Source organism: Enhydra lutris, unplaced genomic scaffold, assembly GCF_002288905.1.
Source record: "Enhydra lutris kenyoni isolate GAN:26980312 unplaced genomic scaffold, ASM228890v2 scaffoldscaffold2, whole genome shotgun sequence".
Classification (NCBI taxonomy): domain Eukaryota; kingdom Metazoa; phylum Chordata; class Mammalia; order Carnivora; family Mustelidae; genus Enhydra; species Enhydra lutris.
In genome coordinates, this window is record NW_019154086.1 from 39006137 (window position 1) to 39030257 (window position 24121).

General features: G+C 36.5%; 1 protein-coding gene across 3 annotated transcripts in view; it reads right to left on the reverse strand.

Moving 5' to 3' along the window:
• The window catches only part of LOC111147519 (ring finger protein 13), a 156250-nt gene that overhangs the window by 127517 nt on the left and 4612 nt on the right, over nt 1-24121 (reverse strand). For 2 of the 3 annotated variants that reach the window (XM_022503584.1, XM_022503567.1), the window contains exon 2: nt 2450-2579. In XM_022503584.1, coding sequence (XP_022359292.1) covers nt 2450-2563 — 114 coding nt within the window. In that variant the 5' untranslated portion in view covers nt 2564-2579. Of the gene's footprint in view, nt 1-2449; nt 2580-17329; nt 17388-24121 lie in introns of those variants that run through there. The other variant, XM_022503575.1, reaches the window with a different exon arrangement.

The window sequence follows — 24121 nt, forward strand, 5'->3', positions numbered from 1 at the left end:
TCAGTATTAGACAGTGGACTGCTGCTCATGAAATTAAAGAATGCTTACTGTTAAAATTCTTGAAGCGGAAAATAAAAGTATTCCTTTCTGGAATCCCATCCGGTTATTGCCACATAACAGTTTTAATCTACCTCTTTTGAAAAGGTCTTTTCTTAACCAAGTTTCTCCTTCAATAGCAGCCTTAACAGAAGGTTTAATTTAATTTAGTAAGTAACAAATGCTAACAATTATTGAGCATTTATGTTATCACGCTATACACCAGACAGGTGTTCACTTATTTAATCTTTACAAACACCCTATAAAGTTGGACACTGTTTTATCATCCTCATTTTACAGACTGGCCACAAAATTCAATGGCCAAAAATAAAAGCATCTGAATTTCCTAATTTCCTGAATTTCCTAAGCAATATCCTAACACCAGTACAAAATGGACCAACCTAATGCCCAACTTATTTAAATGAGCAATACTACACACTAGATTTCAGGATGCTTTTATTCCATTAAAAGGAAAAGCTAACATTTTCTGGCTCTTGACTCACTTCCTTTTAATGCTTGCGTTACCACATCGAGTTCATCTGCCTTGATATTTAGTTCCCCTTTTTACTAGTTACATGCCTTCACAATCTACTCTCCTCTAGCTATTTCTGCATCATCAGCCTTCTATCCTTTAGTGTTAACATAAAGACCCCCATTTAAGCAGCTCTGGTGCAGATGGTTCCTTCCCTAGATGATATCAACATACATTCCATACATTTACTTGGCTGAAACACAAGGAACACTGCTGGCAAAGACTGACTGTACTTCCATACCTAACATTTTTATTTTGTGTCTACATTAAAAAGAAAAAAAAACCACCTCAGGCAGTCTCATACACTACTCGAGGTAGTGGGTGAAGGATGAGGAGAATGATAATTATAATGAAGATAAAAAAGATAAAACATTTACTATGTATTAGATACTATTCTAAGCAGTTTATCTTAATTATCACCACATCATACCAGTTTACAAATAAAGAAACTGAAGAACTTAGAGTGGCTAAGTAATTTGATTAGGATCACAAAGCTGGTTAAGTTCCCAGAGGAGACCACTGAAACTTATTTAACCCATCAAAGCTGAACCTCAAAATAACAATCCACTTCAGGTAAAAAGAAAAGAAGGAAAACAAGGAGTGCCAGATGTTACAAATAAGAGAGGAAGGGGACAGGAGTATATGGAAGAAATCCAAGGAGAAAAGGGACACACAGAAAACTTCATTCCCTGATCAGTCCATAAATCCTCTACTTCATTTCAAAGTCATCCCAAGAATATTCCAAGGACTCTGGGGACCAATTTAGAGGAAAATCTGCATGTCAATGGACTCTTAGTCCTTAAAGGTTCTACTTTTACTCCATCTAGACTATTCCAGAAAAAATCTAAATCAACCAGTTCCCTACTAAAGAGGGTAACAAGGGTGACAAATTTTATAGGAATTAGAGTTGCTATGATTCAAAAGTTAGGATATAGAAACCAGCCTGGCTCTCCCAAATTCTGCAATGATCCTAGACACTTCCCCCCAAACCACAGTATACAGAGACAAGGCTGGAGATCACATGAAGCTCTGGTCAGCAACAATTCTAGCCCTTCTGTTTCTAGAATGACCTACTGTCATTAAGCAAATCACTTGTACCCAGAAATTAAAAATAATAAATCTTTAGCATAGTACCTAGAGTACAGATGTACATACACACACACACACACACACACACACACACACACACACACAATTCTTCCTTTTCTGGCTTCACAGAAAATATAAACTTCTCAGGGTAGAGGACAGTAAGACAATCTAGAAAGAACTACTAAAGTTTTGAGGAATAATCTTCTATAAAAACTTTTTAAGATTTTATTTATTCACTTGACAGAGATCACAAGTAGGCAGAGAGGCAGGCATAGAGAGAGACAGGAGAAAGCAGGCTCCCTGCTGAGCAGAGAGCCAGATGTGGGGCTCAATCCCAGGACCCTGGGATCATGACCTGAGCCAAAGGAAGAGGCTTTAACCTACTGAGCCACCCAGGCGCCCCTGTAAAAACTTTTCTCAAAGATTGTTGTGCTTCCCTTCTCATTAATGTTAATCCAAGCTTGAAATTTTCTATAAGCATCTTATATAATTTTTTTTAAATATCATTATCAAGGTCATTAGAGCTATGCCAATTACCAAGGACAAAAACAGTAAGATTCTACACAAACACACAGCATGTAGACAGGTGTGCTTGAGCAACATTTATCAGGTTCTTATTATTTGTGAGATCTTACATTAGATATTAAGCAATACGAAGATGGGTAAGGTCCTAAACTTTCAAGTAACAACTATGTGTACAGGCCTGTATGTTCATGGGTAAATATCATTTAGGACTTTTTAAAAGCTTTTCTCTGATGTTTTTTAGACACGAATAAATTTTACTGTACTTACAGCTAAAATGTCTGCTTCTACAGGTAGTAGGTTTAAGAATGCAAAGAGCTGGACAGTCAAGATGGTATAGACTTGCGTGGCTGACAGCATGAGCATCCCTATGGAGAGCAGCATCTCGCTGTAAAATCACCTGGAAGAGAAGTAAGTAACAATGAGCTCTGGTACTTTGTCCTTGAAAACAAGTCATTTCATATATATTAATTCCTAATGTCCAAAAATATCTTAACTACAAACATGGGTTAACATGAAAATTGGGCCTATTTCAAATTTACACAGATGTGGACATTTAGGTAAACACCCAAAGTTAGTCAACAACTTCATAACTCATGGTGACTAAGTTCTGTGTTCTAACCACAGAACAAATGTCCTCCCACAGTTTTCAGAGTGTAGTACAGCTTGTCTACTGACTCTGTTACGAAGGGAACTAGATTTCAATCTAAACAAGGACTTAAAAACACTTCACAATTTTTACAATTTTAAGGAATTTTTATATTTCTTTGAATAAAACTTAACTTCTCATGTAAATTTATTTATTCTTGCATATTGTACCCACTTCAGAGAATGTAAAAAAAAAAAAAATAGCCATGTATTATAAAGTAATGTTTTGCCCTTTCCCGCTTAATATATACTTTTTTCCCTCTCTACATCCTAATGACAATAGCACAGCTACCTTTTCCAACCTCATCCAATTTTCTACATGAGTCCTTACCCTGCAGCAAAAAGATCCCATTAAGGACTAAACAATAACCAAGTAATAAGTATTAAAATTCTCTTGGTAGGCCCTCAACTATTGGTATAACATTACTCTTTTAAAGATCAGAACAGGGCGCCTGGGTGGCTCAGTGGGTTAAGGCTCTGCCTTCGGCTCAGGTCATGATCTCAGGGTTCTGGGATCAAGCCCCACATTGGGCTCTCTGCCCAGCAGGGAGCCTGCTTCCCCCTCTCTCTCTGCCTGCCTCTGCCTACCTGTGATCTCTCTCTGTGTGTCAAGTAAATAAATAAAATCTTAAAAAAAAAAAAATAATAAAGATCAGAACAAAGTTTGCAAAGACAAGAACATTTATAATGAATTATTTCATTAAATGCCACCAACTCAAGTAATACCAATTTTTATAAGATTACTATTGATAAGGCTCTGTATTTGGAGGATACCATGCAGACTCAAACTGTAACTCTTTGACACACACTGAAAGAGAAATACCTCTGAATAATTCTTGAACTACCTTCTTACAAAGCCATTAAGATCAAAGAAGAAATAAAGCTGAAAATATGTCCAATGTATAGCTCTATTCCACAGAGACAGAAAGTACATTAGTGGTTGCCTGGGGGGCCCCAGGTAGGAGTCAAAGGAGGGGTGGTAGGCAGCTAGGAACGGGGAATGACTGCCCATGGGTATGGGGTTTCTTTTTGGGGTCATGCAAATTTAGATTGTGCTGATGGTTGCACAACTCCATAAATATATGAAAAATCACTGTGCTGGGACACCTGGGTGGCTCCGTTGGTTTAAAGCCTGCCTTTGGCTCAGGTCATGACCCCAGGGGGCTGGGATTGAGCCCCACATCTTCTGTCCCTCTCGGCCTGCCACTCTCCCTTGCTTGTGCTCACGCTCTGAAAAAACTGTTTAAAAATCATTATGCTGTTCACTTTAAATGGGTAAATCCTATGGTGTGTGAATTAAGTCTATGAAGTTTTTTTTTAATATAGATTTGTTGATATTAGTTTCCTAGGTAAAATATATAAATATACCTCTGTTCAGAGAAAAATTAACATAGTAGGCCTGAGGCTGCTATCCTTAGAAAAACCTGCTTGCAGGGTTGGCCCTTCACGGGCATTTGAGAACTAGATTTCAGGAGGGTTCCCATCAGCCCCGATAAGAACGGCTCATTATGTCTGAACTCTGCAGTGTGGTTATATAGCAAACATATTTTCTTTCTGGGAATCTGAAATTTTGAACATGCTAGGCAGAGGGTGCCTACAGAACAGTCCCCAGTAGAAACTCTGGGCACTGAGCTTCCCTGGTAGACATTTCACATATGCTGTCATAACTCAGTGCTGAGGAATTTAGCATATCCTATATGACTCCACTGAGAGAGGACTCTTAAAAGCTTACATCCGGTCTTCTCTGGACTTTATCCCTTTGCTAATTTTGCTTTGTATCCTTTCACTGTAATAAATCGTTGTTATGAGTACAACCAGATGCTAAGTCCTGTAAGTCCTTCTAGTAAATCACTAAACTTGCAGTAGTCTTAGAGATCCCCAAGACAACCACTCTATATAATTTCAGGCCAGAAATCATACCATAAAAAATATGCAAATCCCTATAAAATAACGTATGGTTACTACCAAACCTTGTTAGAAAGAATAAATATGCAGAATGTTGACTACCAACCTGTTTGAGAAAGTTAATCTGCATAAGAACTATGACTTTCTTTGTAAAGTTCTGGAATTCCCAGTCAACTCTGGGAATAAGGAGAGGGAAAAGAGTTTAGAGGAAAAATAACTCTAAAGGTATAATAACTACAACCACTATTACTGATGACTAAGTGTCAGGCATCTCTCTAAGGACGTTATCAAGTTAAACCCGTTTAAACCTAACATCTCCCTTTTCATAGATGGGGAAAACTTAGGTATTGGTAGGTAACTTACTCAAGGTCAAACAATGAATAATGGCAGAACCAGGTTTCAAATCCCAGCAGCTTCCAAAACTCACACTCTAAATGCCAATGAACAATAACATCAATAATCAAGGTTGATGTTCAAAAGGTAATGACCCTATGCTTAAACAGGTACTCAAGGGCATCAAACCAATGCTCATAGCACAACAGTCACTAGATTGTTTTCTTCTTTTACTCTGGATATGAAGGGGAGGAGAGGGCTGGGAGAGAGGGTTTGCATAGGTGTATATTTAACAACATGCAGTGAGTTTCGTTACACTTATTTTTGCTTTTATTGCCTTTAAAAAAACACACATTCTGGAGTTTTTATAGTCTATTTACAAACTAGTTCTTGTTCATTGTAGAAAATGTACAAAAAATTTAAATCACTATCACCAAATTAAGGAATAACTAGTGTCTATATTTTGATGTATAAACCTTTCATTCTTTTAGTTACATGTACATTCAAATATATATTTGGCAATTGGGGATATATGATATGTACATGTTGTTTTGTTAAATATATTTTTTAAAAAATTATTTTTTGTTTATTTGACAGAGATCACAAGTAGGCAAAGAGGCAGGCAGAGAGAGAGGGGGAAGCAGGCTCCCTGCTGAGCAGAGAGCCTGATGCAGGGCTAGATCCCAGGACCCTGGGATCATGACCTGAGCCGAAGGCAGAGGCTTACCCCACTGAGCCACCCAGTGCCCCTTGTTTTGTTAAATGTATTCTTTTCAGTTCATTTATTGCGAATATTTTCCTCCTTCATTAAACTATACTTGAAAAAATTAAAAAATTTCAAACCCTGTACCATAACATTTCCTGGAGAACCACTGCAGATAGCAGTCCAGGAGGCCCTCTGGGGCTTCCATGCCTTCTAAACATTTTTTTTAATGTATTTCATACATTGAATTTCCACATATGACTGTTTATACAAAATGAAAACTACTGGTTTAAAATACAGTTGTATAATAACAACATGTCATTCCATGTGAATGTGCTATAACTGATTTAATGGGATTTCTATTGTTGGAAATTCTTTTTTTACCATTATAAACTCTGCAATACTCTTGTAATTAAACCTTATAGGCACACCCCTAGTTTTTTTAAGTTCATAGAAGTGAGTAGCAGTATTATAACTGTGGCAAGAAATAGGCGATCCAGTATTTGACAGACCCAGGATTATGTTATTACTACTAACACATACTAACAGTATGATTTTGAGACAAAATAATAACTTCATCTGTGAAAGCAGATTATTTAGGATTTAAAAAGACAACTCTGGAATAAATACAAAAGTACATATAAGAACTTAACAGCAGTATAATATAGGAAGAAGACAGTTTGGGTGGTGCTGCCAAAAGACAAAAGAGGAAATAGTAAAGGAGAACTACAGTTAGTGGAGGTGAGTACAATTTGGGAATTTTTTTCACTTAATGTTTGTGAAATACTCTGGTGGACATGTAAACAGATAGTAGTAAACAGAAGTCAGGAGTTCTAACCAAACCGTAGAGAGATTTAGGAATCATCAACAAATAGGTGATAGATAACTAAAGTGATCTTAATGTAAAACCAAAAATTAAAAAGAGAAGAGGGTTAAAGAAAAGTGAAGAATATCTAAATTTAAGGGTCCAGAGAAAGATTAATTTCACAGAAGTCAAGAAAGAAAAAAATTTTGACATCAACGTGGGGGGAAAGCAGGCAGACAACAGAAGTAAATGATAAAGAAGTGGCAAAAAATCTAAAATCTTCAGAGTCTGCCCAACCTAAACAATTTTATTCCCGAGTAGTCCAACAGGTATCCTTGGCCTGATCAACTCACAACTTCCAAGAATGCATCCTACTATCACCAGCTATCTTCATTCATGTTATCCAGAAATTTAAAATATTCTCCACTATCTTCAAGGAAAACTTAAGAGAAAACTAAGACTTCTATGCTATCTTATGCAAAATTTTACATGTAAATATGCACCTTTTTTTTTTTTTCCTTTTTTTTTTTTTTTTTTTTTGACAGAGAGAAACTAGGCAGAGAGGCAGGCAGAGAGAGAGGAGGAAGCAGGCTCCCTGCGGAGCAGAGAGCCCGATGCGGGGCTCGATCCCAGGACCCTGGGATCACGACCCGAGCCGAAGGCAGAGGCTTTAACCCACTGAGCCACCCAGGCGCCCCAATATGCACCATTTCTGTAAAAAAGATCCATGGTTAACACATATTCTCAAAAAAAAAAAAAAAAAAAAAAACCCACACACACACACACACAAACAAAATCACACAAATCTCCAAGAAGTCTTCCAGAGAGAAAGGTTAATAAGCTTAAATCCTTCAATGCTTTATCGTAGCACTTAAATTAGTGGGTTAAGATATAAACTGTCAAATTGTATTATTAAGCAACATTTGTTATAAAAAGGTCTTCCTAATTTATGAAAAGCATGACAAGTGGAAAAACTATAAGCTAATTATAAAAGTTTGTCACCAGGGACGCCTGGGTGGCTCAGTTGGTTGAGCAGCTGCCTTCGGCTCAGGTCATGATCCCAGAGTCCTGGGATCGAGTCCCGCATTGGGCTCCTTGCTCAGCAGGGAGCCTGCTTCTCCCTCTGCCTCTGCCTGCCACTCTGTCTGCCTGTGCTTGCTCTCTCTCTGACAAATAAATAAACAAAATCTTAAAAAAAAAAAAAAAAAAAAAAGTTTGTCACCAAAACAAAAACATTCCCTGAAACATTCTTGAAATAAGTGTGACCCTTAAAGAAATCTGGAAGCTATTCATGGACTATTACAAAAAAATGGTTCCTTTCCTCCAGGAGACTTTCCTATGCTGCTTTGATATATACCCACACATGCTTGTCTGTCACCATCCTGTATACTTAGTTCAGTATAAAAGCTGCACCTAGATGAATGTAAGGTTCTCAGTGAAAATATATGTTGATATGCTATGTCCCCAGTCCGTATTCTTCTACAAAGCTAGTGGGACCTGGGGTCAGGTTATGCCCAATAATTTATTGAAAGTGTTAAGGTCAACCAGAACCTCTCACTGTTCATGCAGAGTGGGTATTACACCTTTCTTTCCCATTAAAATTCTCATCAGCCTCTGGTTTTTTAGTTAACTACTGCAGCCTCTATAACAAAATTCAATAAAGTATTGTTTGTTGTGAATTTATTACCCCCAAAAGAACACAATTTTACTGAGGACATTTCTTTAGAACCATGTTTAGAAAGAGCATACAGAAAAGCCTTCTAATAAAATTGAAGCCACCACCTTGGCCCCTCTGGCCAACCAAGTAGTCTAAGTTTTAGGAAGCACCTTTAGCCTGGGTGATTAAACCTTTCTTGGTATATGTATAGATCATGTATAGGGAGCTAAACCTGCCCCACTACGCCGCCCCCCTCCCCAGGCACAAATATATAACCTCCAGGTACCACAATGTCTGTAGCTGCACACAATCAAGAAGTGTTATAGACCACTGTACTCCCCTTTTACTGATTAATTGCCCTAAAGTTCCTTTAAAAATCTTTGGGCCAGGTAGAAACCTCAGAGTTGGTTTTTGGACAAGAGTCAGCCTTCCCAAGGCTGGGGACACACTCCCCAAGTGGTAGGTGTCCTGAATAAAGCTCATTCCTTTTCTCCCCCCTCCCCAAGCTTTTTTTTTTTTTTTAAGATTTTATTTAGTTATTTGAGAGAGAGTAAGAGAGCATGAACGGTAGAGAAGGGCAGAGGGAAAGGGAGAAGCAGACTCCCCGCTCAGTGGGGAGCCAGGCGCGGGGCTGGATCCCAGGACCCTGGGTTCACGACTGGAGCCAAAGGCAGACTCTTAACCAAAGAGCCACCTAGGCACCCCTTTTTCCAAGTTTTTAATTTAAATTCCAGCTAGTGGAGTGCCTGAGTGGCTCTGTTGGTTAAGTGTCCAACTCCTGATTTCAGCTCAAATCATGACCTTAAGGTCCTAAGATAGAGGCCCACATCAGGCCTCCATGCTCAACACAGAGTCTGCTTATCCCTCTCCCATCCTCCCCAACCCAGCTTTCATGAGCTCACTCACTTGCTCTCTCTCTCTGAAATAAATATTTCAAAAAACTTAAATTCCAGCTAGTTAACATACAGTGCAATATAAGTTTCAGGTACAGAAGTGATTCATCACTTAACATACAACACCCAGTGTTCATCACAATCATACTCCTTTCCAGTCAAAACTTGTCTCTTAAGTATTGGCTTTTCAAGCAAGAAGCAGCTCAACTTGGGTTTTTTGGTAACAAAATCTTGCTAGTTACAAATACCTACCTCTTTTCTCCCATCCTACCCTCTCTCGCCCTTTCCCTAGCTTTCCCTGCTCTCTTTCTTCTCTCTCTCTCTCTCTCTCTCTCTCTCGATAATTACCAAAAATAGAACATGACTCCATATTCATTCTAAGTGTTCTTATAATCAGAATAAGGCTGCATTTCTTCAAAGGAAGTATATAGTAGAGAATATGCTAGAAATCCTTGGGAACTACCAAGCAAATTTCTTAGAGGTAGAGCCATCACCACAATCTCTGATCACATCTAATTATGCCTACTGCTTGACATGTCATGTCAACAAGCACATGACTTGTCATGGTGCTATTTAATTTGGTTTGCTAGGATTAAGGATTTTTGCATCAATATTCATAATACTGGTCTGTAGTTTTCTTGTAGTACCTCTGTCTGGCTTTGGATTCAGAATAATGCTGGTCTTATATAATGAGCTAGGAAGTATCTCCTCTTCAATTTTCTGGAAGAGTTTAAGAAGGATTGGTATAATTCTTTTTAAAAATATTTGGTAGATTTCACCAGTGAAGCCATCTGGTCCTGAGCTTTTCTTGCTTGGGAGGTTTTTAATATTGATTTGATCTCCTTACTAGTCATATAATATATTCAGATTTTCTATTTATGACTCAGTCTTGATACGTTGTGTGTTCCATGTCAACTAGGTTATCCAATTTTTTTGCTTTACATTTGTTCATAGTATTCTTTCATAATCCTTTTCATTTCTATAAAATTGGTAATAATGTTTCGGCTTTCATGTCTGATTTTAGTTGAGCCTTCCTTTATTCCTTAAATCTAGCTAAAGGTTTATTAATTTTGTTGATGTTTTCAGAGAACCAACCCTTGATTGTTACTTTTCTCTTAGCCTTGTTTTATAAAACCTGAGCACCCTGGCTGGCACGTGTTCTTGTTGTTATTATCTGTTGTTCTTGTTATTATTATCTGTTGTTATTATCATCTGTATGATGATGATGATTATCATCTGTATGGCCAAACAAAGATGCCAGTTACTCCTCTAATGCTCGTCTGGTATTTGCAAAATAAAATTTAAAAATTAAAAATGTCCCCAAGCATCACAGTAAATCTTAACCTCACATTTAAATCTGTGACAATACTATACAATTCATCTACACAAAATTACAAAATTAAACCTTCATTTTACAAATGGAAATGCATTTAATAAGTGGTTAAGGGCAACAACTTACAAGAAATTCCCTTCCCAAACAACTTTTTATTCTTTAGATGACTCACATTCAACTAGTTCAATGCCAAATAACACTAATGAAACAGCTAATCATCTCCATAAGAAAACCTCTGAATAAGCTCATACTCTGTTTTCAAGCTACTTCCCTGAGCATGACCAGCACTCCATAAATGGACCAAAATACTCCGTTGCTAAAATAATGGTAACCTTTCCTAATTTGCCAAAAGATTTAATGGATAGTAATTTCAATTTGCTTTTCTTAATAAATGTATTTTATATTATAAAATGCATCAAAAGAACATACACTACAGCAAGTGCTAACAGAAAAAATAAGTGAACAGCTAGTTAACTACTCTAGTGTAAAATCTGTAATAGTCAAATCACATTTCATAAAATAGATTATTTAACAAATGTGCTAATGGTCATGTACATATATTGTGTATATATATATATATATGGTACTATAATGTTTCCTCGAAAATACTATAATCACTTGTTGTATGAATTGAGAATATCAATAACTTCACAGTGTTCCCTTAAAAGCATCATGACTTCCAAGAGTTTTAACAACTGGGAACTACTAATATAAATTAAATTCCCATAAAGGATGGCTTTCAAAAAATGGTTGAGAGGCTGTCATGAACAAAAGTGTTACAAAAGAAAGAACAAGGCTTAATTAGCTTTTTAAGCAAAAATAAGATGCCTTATAGTTCTTTGCAAGGAAACCGTAGGTTGCCCATCTAATATCTCTAATGTGAAGCCATCCAAACTCAAAGCAAGCCTTATCTAAGATTTTTAACCATTACCATCAACCAAAGCAAAATTTTTTCAGGTTCCAGGACAATGCTTTACAATTTGATTTTTCCAACAAATGACACAAAATGAACAAATTCTTAATTTCAAAAGGTTAGTAAACAGCAAAACATCAATTCCTTCCAACCTCAGGGCTTCATACAAACTATTCTCAATGTTTAGTATGTAGTCACACTGACTTTTTTCCCCAGAGAAACAATACTTTACTCTCTCCCTCAAAATATCAACTATAATAGAATCAAGGATATTTCTATTGTTAAGTGACAGAATTGATGTCCTGTCCTTCCACAACATATACCCTTAGTCTTATGCAGAAATAAACAATGAGTTCTCCTTTTTAATATGAAATATTATTGAGCATTAGGCATTAAAAATAGAATAAATTGTGGTATGTACATAGAATTCTCTACACCAATGAAAATGAACAAGAGCTATATAACATAGATGAATTTCACAACAATAACCCAAAGCCAAAAAAGCCACAAGGAATGCAAACATAATTCCAATCATATGAAGTTCTTTAAAAGACAATGGAGATGAGATTATGCAGAGATTCACATTTAAGAAGTAAAAACAAAGAAAAATGAGGAAGTTATCATAAAAATAAGACAATGGTTACCTCAAGGGTAAGAAAGAGGAGTGTGATCAGGGAAAGGGTGCTTCTAGTATGCCACCAATATTCCCTATATCAACCTGGGCAGTGTGAGATGGGAATTTGCATTATCATTATTCCTTAAAACCACACATAAACATCTAATGCACTCTGTTTCTATAATTCTAGCCATTTTTTTTAAAAAGATTTTATTTACTTATTTGACAGACAGAGATCACAAGTAGGCAGAGAGGCAGGCAGAGAGAAAGGAGGAAGCAGGCTCCCCGCCAAGCAGAGAGCCCGATTTGGGGCTCGATCCCAGGACCCTGAGACCATAACCCTAGCCAAAGGCAGAGGCTTAACCTACTGAGCCACCCAGGTGCCCCGACTCTAACCACTTTTCAAAAGGAAAAAAAAAAGAATAAAGCAGGCTTCCATTTAAAACAAGATTTTTTTGTTTTGTTTTTCTGGCTATGTGGAAAAGTTAAAAGCTGGCAAGTAGTAGCTTACCGAGATCACATTCAAACTAAGCGAATGAACAAATAAGCAACTGTTAATATCCAGACTCATATTCAACCACAGTTACAGCTTCTCCTTCAGTGGACAGGAGATGGTATCTGGTAATGTAGATTACTCATATTATTAACATGTACTCCAGTTGCTTATCATCAAGGAAGTTTGGAAAACATGCTTTAGTCCAGAACAGCACTTATCACTGCGCCCTGTGATAACAATTTTAAACAACGTCCCCCATTGAATCCTTATATCAAGCCAAATTTGGAAAACACTGTTCTCATATATTGGCAAGTGGCATACCAAGTCATTATTCATAAACTTCAAGTCAAAGAGATATGGAGTAGAGGGAGCGAATTAGAGGTAGAAAAAAAAAAAGAAATAGGAGTGCTAACAAAAATACACTTCATAATTCTCTCAAATACCACTGTTGTCACCAGTGTCATAGGTTGCCAACCCAGCCATAAGCCATCCAGCAAACAAGAAAAAGACAATAGACAATGAAATTGCTTTCATGGATATCAGAGTCTTCAGAACCATTTAAGGAAACATGGCAGGAAGTTGTTTTCTAGGTCATCAAAAATATCATGCTCAGTAAATACTTCAAAATATCAATCTTCTGAACCAAAATGTTTTTTTAGGATGCTTCACACAAAAGTCATACCATCACTATAGACAGATCAGTAGAGAACTTAATTTTAAGCCAGGTACTCTGCTGAGTATCTGACAGGACTGTTTTCTCATCAAAACCTCAGAAAAATCTTCTCAAGTAAAATGAAAAACAAATAAAAATGTATAGGAAAGTATCAATTTGTGCTATCATTCTAGTTTCCCTATTTTAGGGGACTCAATATCTATATGTACTAGAGATTGACTGAATAAATGAACCAATTTCCATACCCATTATCTCACCCCCTCACCCTCCCTAATTTATGCAGAATTTCTGAACAAAAAGCTGAGCATGCCCAATGACCCACAGAGTTTAGACAGTAAGCATGAAATCTGGCCTACTATGTTAATTGTGGAGAAGCATGGGACACAAGATCAAGTTATACCATTCCTCCTGATAACTGTTTCCTTAAAATATCTCCCCAGGGGCACCTGGGTGGCTCAGTTGGTTGAGTGTCCAACTCTTGGTATCAGCTCAGGTCTTGATCTCAGAGCCACAAGTTCAAGCCCCACTTTGGGCTCCATGCTGGATGTGGAACCAATTTAAAAGAAATGAAATGAAAATAAAATACCACCCCAGAGCTCTATTCCTGCCCTTCTTTTCTGTATACCACACTCTTCCTCGGCAAACGCCTGCAACCTGCCTCTGTACCCACCATGCCTTACATCTTAGTCTCCTCTGTTTTTTTTTTCACTTCTCATAATATTCATTACTTTCTATCATCCTACAGTTTCCTTAAATGTTATGTTTATGGTTTAGTATCCATCTTTGCTGTAAGACTGTAAATTCCTCCAAAACAGGAATTTTAATTTACAAATGTATCACAAGTATCTAAACAGTACATGGCATGTGTTATGTGTTTAATATTCGTAAAATGAATGCACACATGACCTATCAGTATGATCTTCTACAGAGCCTCTGAATGTGGCCACCCCCTAATCATGGTTTAAAAAAAAAAAAAAATTAAGACCTTAACCCTAAAAGTATTTTATGTGTACATTTAAAAAAATGAGTAAATATTATAAAAGAAAACAATACGTTAATGCATATAAACTATGAGTGGTGGAACTCTATATGGTTTTTATTTTCTTTATATTTATAAATCTGCATGTTTTAAAACTAAAAAAATAAAGACTTTTCTAAAAGTCTATTTATATAATGTATACCAAACAAAAGCCTAAAAGAAAATACATAGAAATCTTAAAAATCCATTCCACTTGTTCAAGTTTTCTAAGTGTGCATTACTTTTATACCAAAAAAAGTTAACAAGCAAGCAATAAGGTCTTACACTTCACAAGTCTATTCATGATTTAAAAATGAAATGACTTCTTGTGAAGTGAAATGTACAATCAAAAAGGTGTGAAGCAAGGACATATCTTAAGCCGAGTTAATTCTTTGCCGTTTCCTCTCTGTAAAGCGTTCAAAATGTTCCATCCCACGCTATAGTCCTTTCAGATATTATTGCCATGAAGTTCAAAAGTAGCAGCCATTTGGGCTCCAAGGAATGTATAGGAGTTAACAATAAATCACTATGAACCACAGGTAACAGCTTAACTATGATGCCATGGATTACTAGCACCCCACTTCCACTGCCAAGGAGCTCAGCACTGTGCTCACAACCAAAAACATGACCAAACCAATACCAAAACATCAGATTTTTAGGTCTAGCTCCTGGAACCCTCCAGGGATCAATTTTCTATCAGCAGGGGTTCAATTACGAGACAAACTATAAAGTAAATTAAACAATGTTTGACAGAAGTAATTATTAACGTTGACGGAGTAACTATAAAGATGTTGACAAGGGGTGGCAAGGAGAAGGAGAGAAGGATTCTACATTTTAAATATGTACAGTTTATGTCAATTACAAGTCAATAAAGAAGTTTAATTTTTTAAAATGAATGTAATTAACTATGATGGAAAATTTTTTTCCCTTTTTCCCCCTCCCCTTTTTCTCCCCTTCTTTTTTTCCTTTGGTCCCCTTCCCAAGGCCAGGGTTTCTCATTGGAGAAGGTATGGTTGCAGCACACTAGACAGAATTTCACCAGAGTTGGTCCAATGTTGCCAGGCAAGTAGGAACAATGCTTTGGAGTGCAGGCAAGCTGAGGCTAGTAGGCAGGTGTACAGAGGTACTTAAGACACTGCCGTAGGCACAAGGCCTGGAATGCACAGTATCCATGTCAAGAGAACTTCAGGAAACAATTCCCTGAGGTAAAGACAAGCCAAGAATGGTGGGCGCATGTGCAGAGGCAGTCAAGGCACTGAAGGCATGAAGCCTGAGATGCAGGACATCCACTTCAGAAGGGCCGTGGGAAAGTAGTTACCAGGTCTAAACTGAGGCTGCAAGATCACGGAGAGCCTCTGTATTTTGGGCACATGGCTAAGGCAATCACCAGATGTCCTCAACCATGTGGACTGCTGATGGACCAGCAAGAGCAAGAAAAGGAAAACACAGATAACAGGAACAAGGAAGGAAAAAAGTCCCTTTCTCTAGTTAAGTTCCCTCTAGCACTCTGTCCCCTCCAGAGTCTGATAAAGCTTAACATCCTGCTCTTTGTAAATGAGAACCACTCAGAGTCCAATCCTTTATTGTGGAGCAGGTATTGATGGAACGGTTTGAAGCAGAAAGAAAATAAATTGGTAACTGACATGGTTAACTTTCTGTTCAAGACAGTATTTAAATAAGGCAGTGTTTCTCTCACTTAACAGGAGAAAAAGGAAAATAAATATATGGCCATTAGCATGTTATTAAGGCACAGAATCTGAAAGAACACCTACGGTCTCTTTGAATTACCTATTTTTAAAAGCCACACAAATTTCATATTTTATTCTAGACTATTATCCATGTATGTTTTAAAATAAAAGTGTTTTCAATTTCACAATTGATTGTTAAGTTTATCAGCTTCTAGAGGCTGCCCACATTCTCTGACTGGTGGGTCCCTTTCTCCACCTAGAAAGCCAGCAATGGCAGAGGATACCTTTCACATCACATTATCCTAAACTCCTCTTCTGCTTCCTTCTAAATACCATTACCTGGATAATCCAGGATAATCTTCCTACCCCAAAATCCTTAACCATATCTGCAAAGTTCCTTTTATGACATAAGAGAATATATTCACAGGTTCTAGGTATTAGGATGTGGACATCTTTAGGGTCACTGTTCTGTCTATCACAGTAAGTATTCCATTTCTCAAACTTTCAAGTTATATCATTACGGAATCATGGGTTACTATTTGTTCAATGGGTTATAAACTGTTAGAGTAATTATTTTGATGCCTAATTGTCCCCAACCTGGCTCAAACTGGCTTTTAGGTCTTTTTGATAGGTCTCCATCATTCTTGAGCCCCTCCTTGTTTTCTGACTAGATTTTCCAGTCTCATCTTATAGTTTTCTGCCTCTGCCCTAAAACCAGCCATTTATTTCTTCAAGGTAAATATCCTTGAATGTAAGAATCTTACACTGAAGTATTCGGTGGATACAGAGCATCAGGTCAACAACTTACTCTCAAATGATTAAAAAAAAAAAAAAAAAAAAAGACCTCTATATTATTCTTACAACTTTTTTGGAACCTTGGGGTTACTTCAAAATAAAAAATATGTATTACTTTATTTTAATCATGCCTTCCAAGGTTCAAAATAAATTATTTGAGGCTTGTCTAAATATTAGTACAGAGGATTGAAAATTTACCAGCTATAAAAATCAAAATCACTTTGGGGGCGCCTAGATGGCATAGTTGAGTGACCGACTCTTGGTTTCAGTTCAGGTCGTGATCTCAGGGTCTTGAGATCGAACCCCGTGTCAGGCTTAGTGTTCAGTCTGTTTGGAATTCTCTCACTCTTCCTCTGCCCCTCCCACTGCTTTTCAGCTCATTCTCTCTTCCTAAAAATAAGTAAGGAAATCTTTTTTTTTTTTTTTTTTTTTTTTAAATCACTGTGGTTTCTCTCAGAAAACCTGACAAATTGAATTTAACTTTTAAAGTATAACTGCAAAGACTTCTAAGGAGAGTTGTAACATAGGAATCGAGGTTCTAATCCTGGTTCCATTGTTCACTGACTTAAGTTAATACCCTTGTAATTAGCCTCTATTCTTTACACATTATTCATCACATTACTATCTAATAAAATGTTAGGGTTTTTTTTCCTAATGCTAAAAATAATGCTCACTGGAAAGCGTAAAGAAAATATTGAGGGGAACGTGGGTGTCTCAGTCAACCAAGTATCAGACTCTTGATCTCAGCTCAGGTCTTGATCTTGGGTGGGGAGTTCAAGCCCTATGTTGAAGAGAAGGGAGACAAGAGAAGACAAGGATTGATTACCATAATGTTAATATTCACAGATAACATTAGTGTTTGTCCTCATGTGTTGCAGTTAGTTCTCATGTTCGTTTTAATATATCCTTGATCTCCCAACCACACTTTCAGCTCTTCCTCCTTACTGCCACCCAGTTAATCCACAATGACCCTCAGCTCACACAACATACAAGGCACAAAAGCCACAACCTTATGATATACTTCATAACCAGTTGCCAGAATTTCTTAAAATCTAATCCCTTATTTTATACCATTCACTTTATTCACAATGGTTCTGCTTCTCTGACCCAACCATGAGTGACAGTATTTTTTCCACACATATTTTTACATCATTTGTATGTTATATTATGACTTATATGCTTTTTAGCTGAAAGTTATATCAAACATTTCTCCTTTGTAATAAAATTTCTCACAATATGTTAATTGTTCATTATTCCACTATATAGCTCAATCATGACTTTGCCTAACCATTCCCCAACTGTTAATATTAAGATTAATCCAACTATTGCAATTATAAATAAATCTATGATAAACATAAATATCTTCACACATTTCTGATTATTTTCTTAGGATAAATTCCTAGATGTGCAATCACTACACCAAAGAAACATTTAAGACTTAATACATATTGCCTAACTGCCTTCTAGAAATAATGTTCTATTTACACTTCTAAATAAGTGTGCATTTCATTGCACTGATTATTCTTTCCTCATCTTAGTTGATGTTAGGTAAAGTTATAGAACACAAATAGCTAATGTTTATTGAATGATTACATTTTTGGCTAAGTTTTTAGCCATTTCTTTAAATCCTCACAATACTATAACGGATAGAGGTTGATTTTAGTATCTTTCCATAAAGAAACAGACTTAGATCAGTAATATAAAGTCCTTATAACAGTGCCTAACATATAGCAAGTGCCTGCCTTGTATTTGCTCTTATTTTTAAGTAACTTGCTCAATGACACCTCTTATATAGTAGAGCTAATAAATACAAGTCTGTGTCATGAAATCCCAGCCTTTCCAGATGATCTGATTATTGTATAAATTTGTATTGCATTAATTACTTGTGAGGTTGAAACTATGTCTATTCATAATAAAATTTTAAGGCTAAATATTTGAAAACTTTCAAGAAAAACTGAGAAAAGTAAACTGATGTGTATTAATGATAATTTATAAACTCACATCAGCTTCCATTCCAATCTTATTTTTATTACTCATGGATCTCTAAACCAAATTCAGTTTGGTTTATCCCTAAGGGATAAACTGTCTGGTTTATCCCTAAGGCTTTCTCTGTAACATCACAACAGTCCCCTCCAAAAGCTTAAAGAAAATAAAATGTTCTATCTTCTATTATAATGGCCATGTGTAACAGGATACCAGGAATTCACTAGCAGAATTAGAAAATCATTCAACACTATGCTGGAAGGAGATCCCAAACAATTCATATGTAGCATAATCTCACATCAGGAAAATAAAAATTCCTTAATGTTCTACTTTTTTTTAAATTTTTTAATCACTTTCCAATTTCTTATCGATATGATCTAGTTCATACAGGTAAAAATGACTATTAAAAGCAATAAACATTACACAAAAAAATCAGTTGTGTTTCTACATAGCAGCAATGAACAATCCAAAAATGAAATTAAGAAACCAGTCCATTTAGAAAGATACCCAAAAGAATAAAATACCCAGGAGTAAATTTAATCAAGGAGGTGAAAGACTTATACACTGAAAACTATAAAACATTGCTGAACAAAATCAACAACTTAAATAGAAAAATATGCCATGTATTAGGAAGACTAAGTATTGTTAAGATGGCAATACTGCTGAAAGCAATTCACAGATTAAAGACATTCCCTGTCAAAATTCCAATAGCCTTTTATGCAGAAATGGAAGTCAACTCAGATTCATATGGCATTACAAGAAGTCCCAAATAGTCAAAACACTTTTGGTAAGTGTTTTGAGAACAAAGCTAAAGGACTCACACTTCCTGATTTTAAAATCTTACCATAAAGCTACAATAACTAAAACTGTGGAATAGGCTTAGGGATAGACATAAAGACCAAAGAAATAGGAAGTAAGGTCCAGATATAAACTCCTACAACTATGCCCACTTGAATTTTGACAAAGGTGCTATGACCACTCAATGGGAAAATAATAGTCCCTTCAAGTGGTACTGGACAACTGGATATTCACATACAAAACAATGAAGTTGTACCCCAAACTCAAAATAAATATAAAAATTAACTCAAAATGGTTCAATGACCTAAATATAAGAGATAAAATGACAGAACTCTTATAAGCAAGTTTTCATGACCTCAGGTTCAGCCATGGAATCTTAGCTAGGGCATAAAAAGCAAGAGAAATGAAAATAAACTGGGCTTCATCAAAATTAAAAACTTTTATGCATCAAAGGACATTATCAAGAAGTCAAAAGACGGGGCACCTGGGTGGCTCAGTGGGTTAAGACTCTGCCTTCAGCTCAGGTCATGATCCTAGAGTCCTGGGATGAGCCCCGCATCGGGCTCTCTGCTCAGCAGGGAGCCTGCCCCACCCCCACCCCCGCCCTCTGCCTGCCTCTCTGCCCACCTATGATCTTTGTCTGTCAAATAATTACATAAAATTTAAAAAAAAAAAAAGTGAAAAGACAACTCATAGAATAGGAAAAAATGCTTTAAATAGTGTATCTTTTAAGAATATAGATCCGGAAAGCATTTACAATTCAATAATAAAAAGACAAACCCAATTTAAAAATGGTCAAAAAACTTAAACAGACATTTCTCCAGAGAAGATATATCCAAAGGGCCAACAAGCACATAAAAAGATGCTCAATCTCATTAGTCATTAGGGAAATGCAAATCAAAACCACAATGAGATACCACTTCATCCCAAAAGGATGTCAATAACATTAATTTTTAAATGGATAAGAACAAATGTTGGTAGCAATGTAGAAAAATTGGAACGTTCATACACTGCCAGCGGGTTTGTAGAATAGTTCAGCCACTATGGAAAACAGTTTGGTGAGTCCTCAAAAAAGCTAAACGTAGGATGACCCAACAATTCCACTTCTGACATATACCCAAAAGAAATGAAAACCGATACTCAATATAAATCCTTATATATGAATGTTCACAGCAACAATATTCATAATAGCCAAGGAGCAGAAAAGAACTCAAGTGTCCAACAACAGATGGACAGATAAAGCGTAGTGTATATATACAATAACAATGACTTAGATGTAAAAAGGATACACATATGACAAGGTTGATGCAGCAACAGGGCAGAACCTTGAAAACAATATGCCAGACACAAAGGTCACACATGGTATGATTTCATTTCTATGAAATTTCTATAACAAATAGGAGTCATCCAGTAAATCCAGAGAAATAGAAAGCCTATCAGTGGCCACCAGGGGGTAGGGGCAGCAGGGAATGGGGAATTACTGCTTAATGGGTACAGCATTTCATCTTGGAGTGATAAAAATGTTTTGGAAATAGACAGAAGTGGTAATTGCACAACACTGTGAATGTATGAAATGCCACTCAATTATTCACTTTAAAATGGTTAATTTCAGGTTATATGAATTTCACCTCAAAAAATTTTAAGGCATTACTGTTTATAGTAAGTGTTGGACGATTACAAGCAGTTCTTTTTTGAAAGTTGAACATGTAAATTACAAGCACAATAACTAGGCCAATAAAGTATCAACATTTTATGAGGTTTTTTTCTTTAAATATTTTATTTGTCAGAGAAAGAGAGAGCACAAGCAGGAGGAGCAGCAGAGGGAGAAGAAGGATCCCTGCTGAGCAAAAAGCATGATGCCAGACTCAATCCCAGGACCCTAGGATCATGATCTGAACTGAAGCTAGATGCTTAACCGACTGAGACACCCAGGCATCCCTATGAGGTGTTTTACACAAGGTGGTATTTCTCCCTGGAAGTCCATTCCCTCTTTAAAGTGTAACTACAGTCACATTCAGTCAAACTTCAACAAATTTCTAGCCCTTTAAGAAATGATTCTAAATCAAATTCTTAGAGCTGACCAGAAGTTCTCTTACTTCAATAAGAGTATCCCAAAATTTCAGTTGTTTTTTTTTCCAATTTATATTAATGTGGCTATGAACATATAAATGTTCTAATATCCAAATATTACATAGTTACAGATAGTTACAGATGCCCTCAGACTTTACTGAAGACTAAAAGGGTTAAAAGACTGATTTCCTTAAGAAAGACTCTATCACTGAAATAACGTATCCTCCTTGTGTATCACATTGAGGGTATGTGCTATGGGAAGTGCTGTAAATTGTGTAAGGCTGATGAATCACAGACCTGTACCCCTGAAATAAATATTATATGTTAATTAAAAAAAAAAAAAGAGGAATGTAAAGGTAGATATGCAAAATGCCTAACCAGGTTACTTCCTGCATAAAATTCATTAACAGATTAAGTAACTTTCAGAATAAAGTTCAAAACTAAATTGCAGCTTAGCAGAGTTTTTCATAAACAGACTCCAGCTTTGTCCCTTGCCATTCATTGCTCCTCAGTCCTTCTCTAACGATACAAATTTCTTCTCACAGACCCTCATTTTGTAAGTGCCTTCTCCATGCCACCACAAGGTAACAAAACTAATTGTTCATCACTCCCATTATCTTTAAACTCCTTGAAGTTAGGGATTATACCTTTCCTGATTTACATACTTAGCACCTGGCAAAAAATCAAAGGCTGTTATAAAATTCAAGTATGAGCGTATGAATAACTATTAAGAACCATTATTAGAGTCTAAAATATTGTGGCTTATTTTTCTTACATAATGGCAAAAAGGGAAACTATATATTAGGCCACATTTTGCTTTATTTTAAAATTATAATGCAGTCGTATTAGTAACATAACTAGATAACATTAAATTTGTAGACCCCTTTTATTAAAATATCTACTTCATTAAGTATAAATTTAGTCTGATTATTATACAATGGAAGCACAGGATCAGCTCTATTTTATCTTCATTAGTAAAATGAAACATTACAGCAATAAATATTTTATAAGTCTTAAAAGCAAATTTTTTCTTTAACTAAAAAATTCCAACATCATTTTATAAATGAGGAAATGAACGGAAAGTTATAGTTATGTATAGTCAACCAGTTAATTAGTGGGCAAGTTTGGTACACCCAGATTCCATTAATGTTGATGCTTACAACTGCAATATAATCTTATTTCCATTTCAACCTCCTAGGCAAGCAAGGCAGTGCTATTCACAGCACACTTCTCTTTCCCAATCGGCACTCTAGTGAGTACTTGGGTCCTTAATACTTGCTGCATTTAGCTGATTCCTTTAAGATCTGGCCCCTACCTTTACACAATTCCATCTCCCTATCATAAACATTTAATGAATACCTACAATTATGTATTAAATATATCTAAGCCATTCCACTGAGAAGAAGGGGAAATGGGGAGACACACATGAGTAAGAATAACAGTCCCTTCTTTCAAAGTGCTCTACAGTATTAGTTACAAGCTGATATAGTACTCTTATTTAAAATTATGCTTTGAGGGGCGCCTGGGTGGCTCAGAGGGTTAAAGCCTCGGCCTTCGGCTCAGGTCATGATCCCAGGGTCCTGGGATCGAGCCCCGTATCAGGCTCTCTCCTTGGTGGGGAGCCTGCTTCCTCCTCTCTCTCTCTGTCTGCCTCTCTGCCTACTTGTGATCTCTCTCTGTCGAATGAATAAATAAAATCTTAAAAAAAAAAATTATGCTTTGAGGCACCTGTGTAGGTCAGTTGGTTGACCAGCCCCACTTTTGATTTTGGCTCAGGTCATGAGATCAAGCCCTGCCTCGGGCACTGCGCTCAGCATGGAGTCAGCTTGTCCCTCTCCCACTAAGTCCTCTCCCCTCTCAGGCTCTCTCTAAAATAAAAAAAGTCTTTTAAAAAATTACAATTTTATAAATACATAGTATAAGACCTAATTATTTTCTTTGATTAAAATAGACCTTATTTGTCCCACTAGAAGATAGTGGGACCTTATCTTATAGAAGATAAGGTCCGTGAGGTCAAAGATTGCTTCTCTTTTGAAACACTAAGTGTGAGCATTGCTAGGTTTCCAAAGTTTTTCCTTCTACTACCATCCCAGGACACAAAATTTCACAGGGAAAACAGTGGGTACCTCACTATCCAGTGAGAAATCTGCATTTCTGAGGACCTTCAGGAGTTACATCACTCCTATGAAACAGACCACAGAAGGGGGATTGCCTTAGATCACCTCCTCACAATGGGCTTTTCCCTTTTTATGGAATACACAAAACTCACAGCTCCCACTGTACATTTCCAAACATCCAAAAAACTCCTCAGCACTGAAACTAAAATCCTATCATAAATTCTCCTTCTAACTTCCCTTTTATCTCCTTATTTCATAAATAACATCACTATTCTCCCCCAAATTTGTCTTAGGCCCATACTCAGGTCAGTTCCCAATGTTGATGTCAACAACTTCCAAATCTATACCATTCCTTACAATCCCACCATCATCACTTCTTGCCTCAACTACTATAATTAAACTCCATGGTATTCCTACCTCCAGGCTTAAACTCCTTCACTCCACTTGTTTCAGATTCATATCTATAAAGAGGGTTTCTTTTCAACTTAGAATCATATA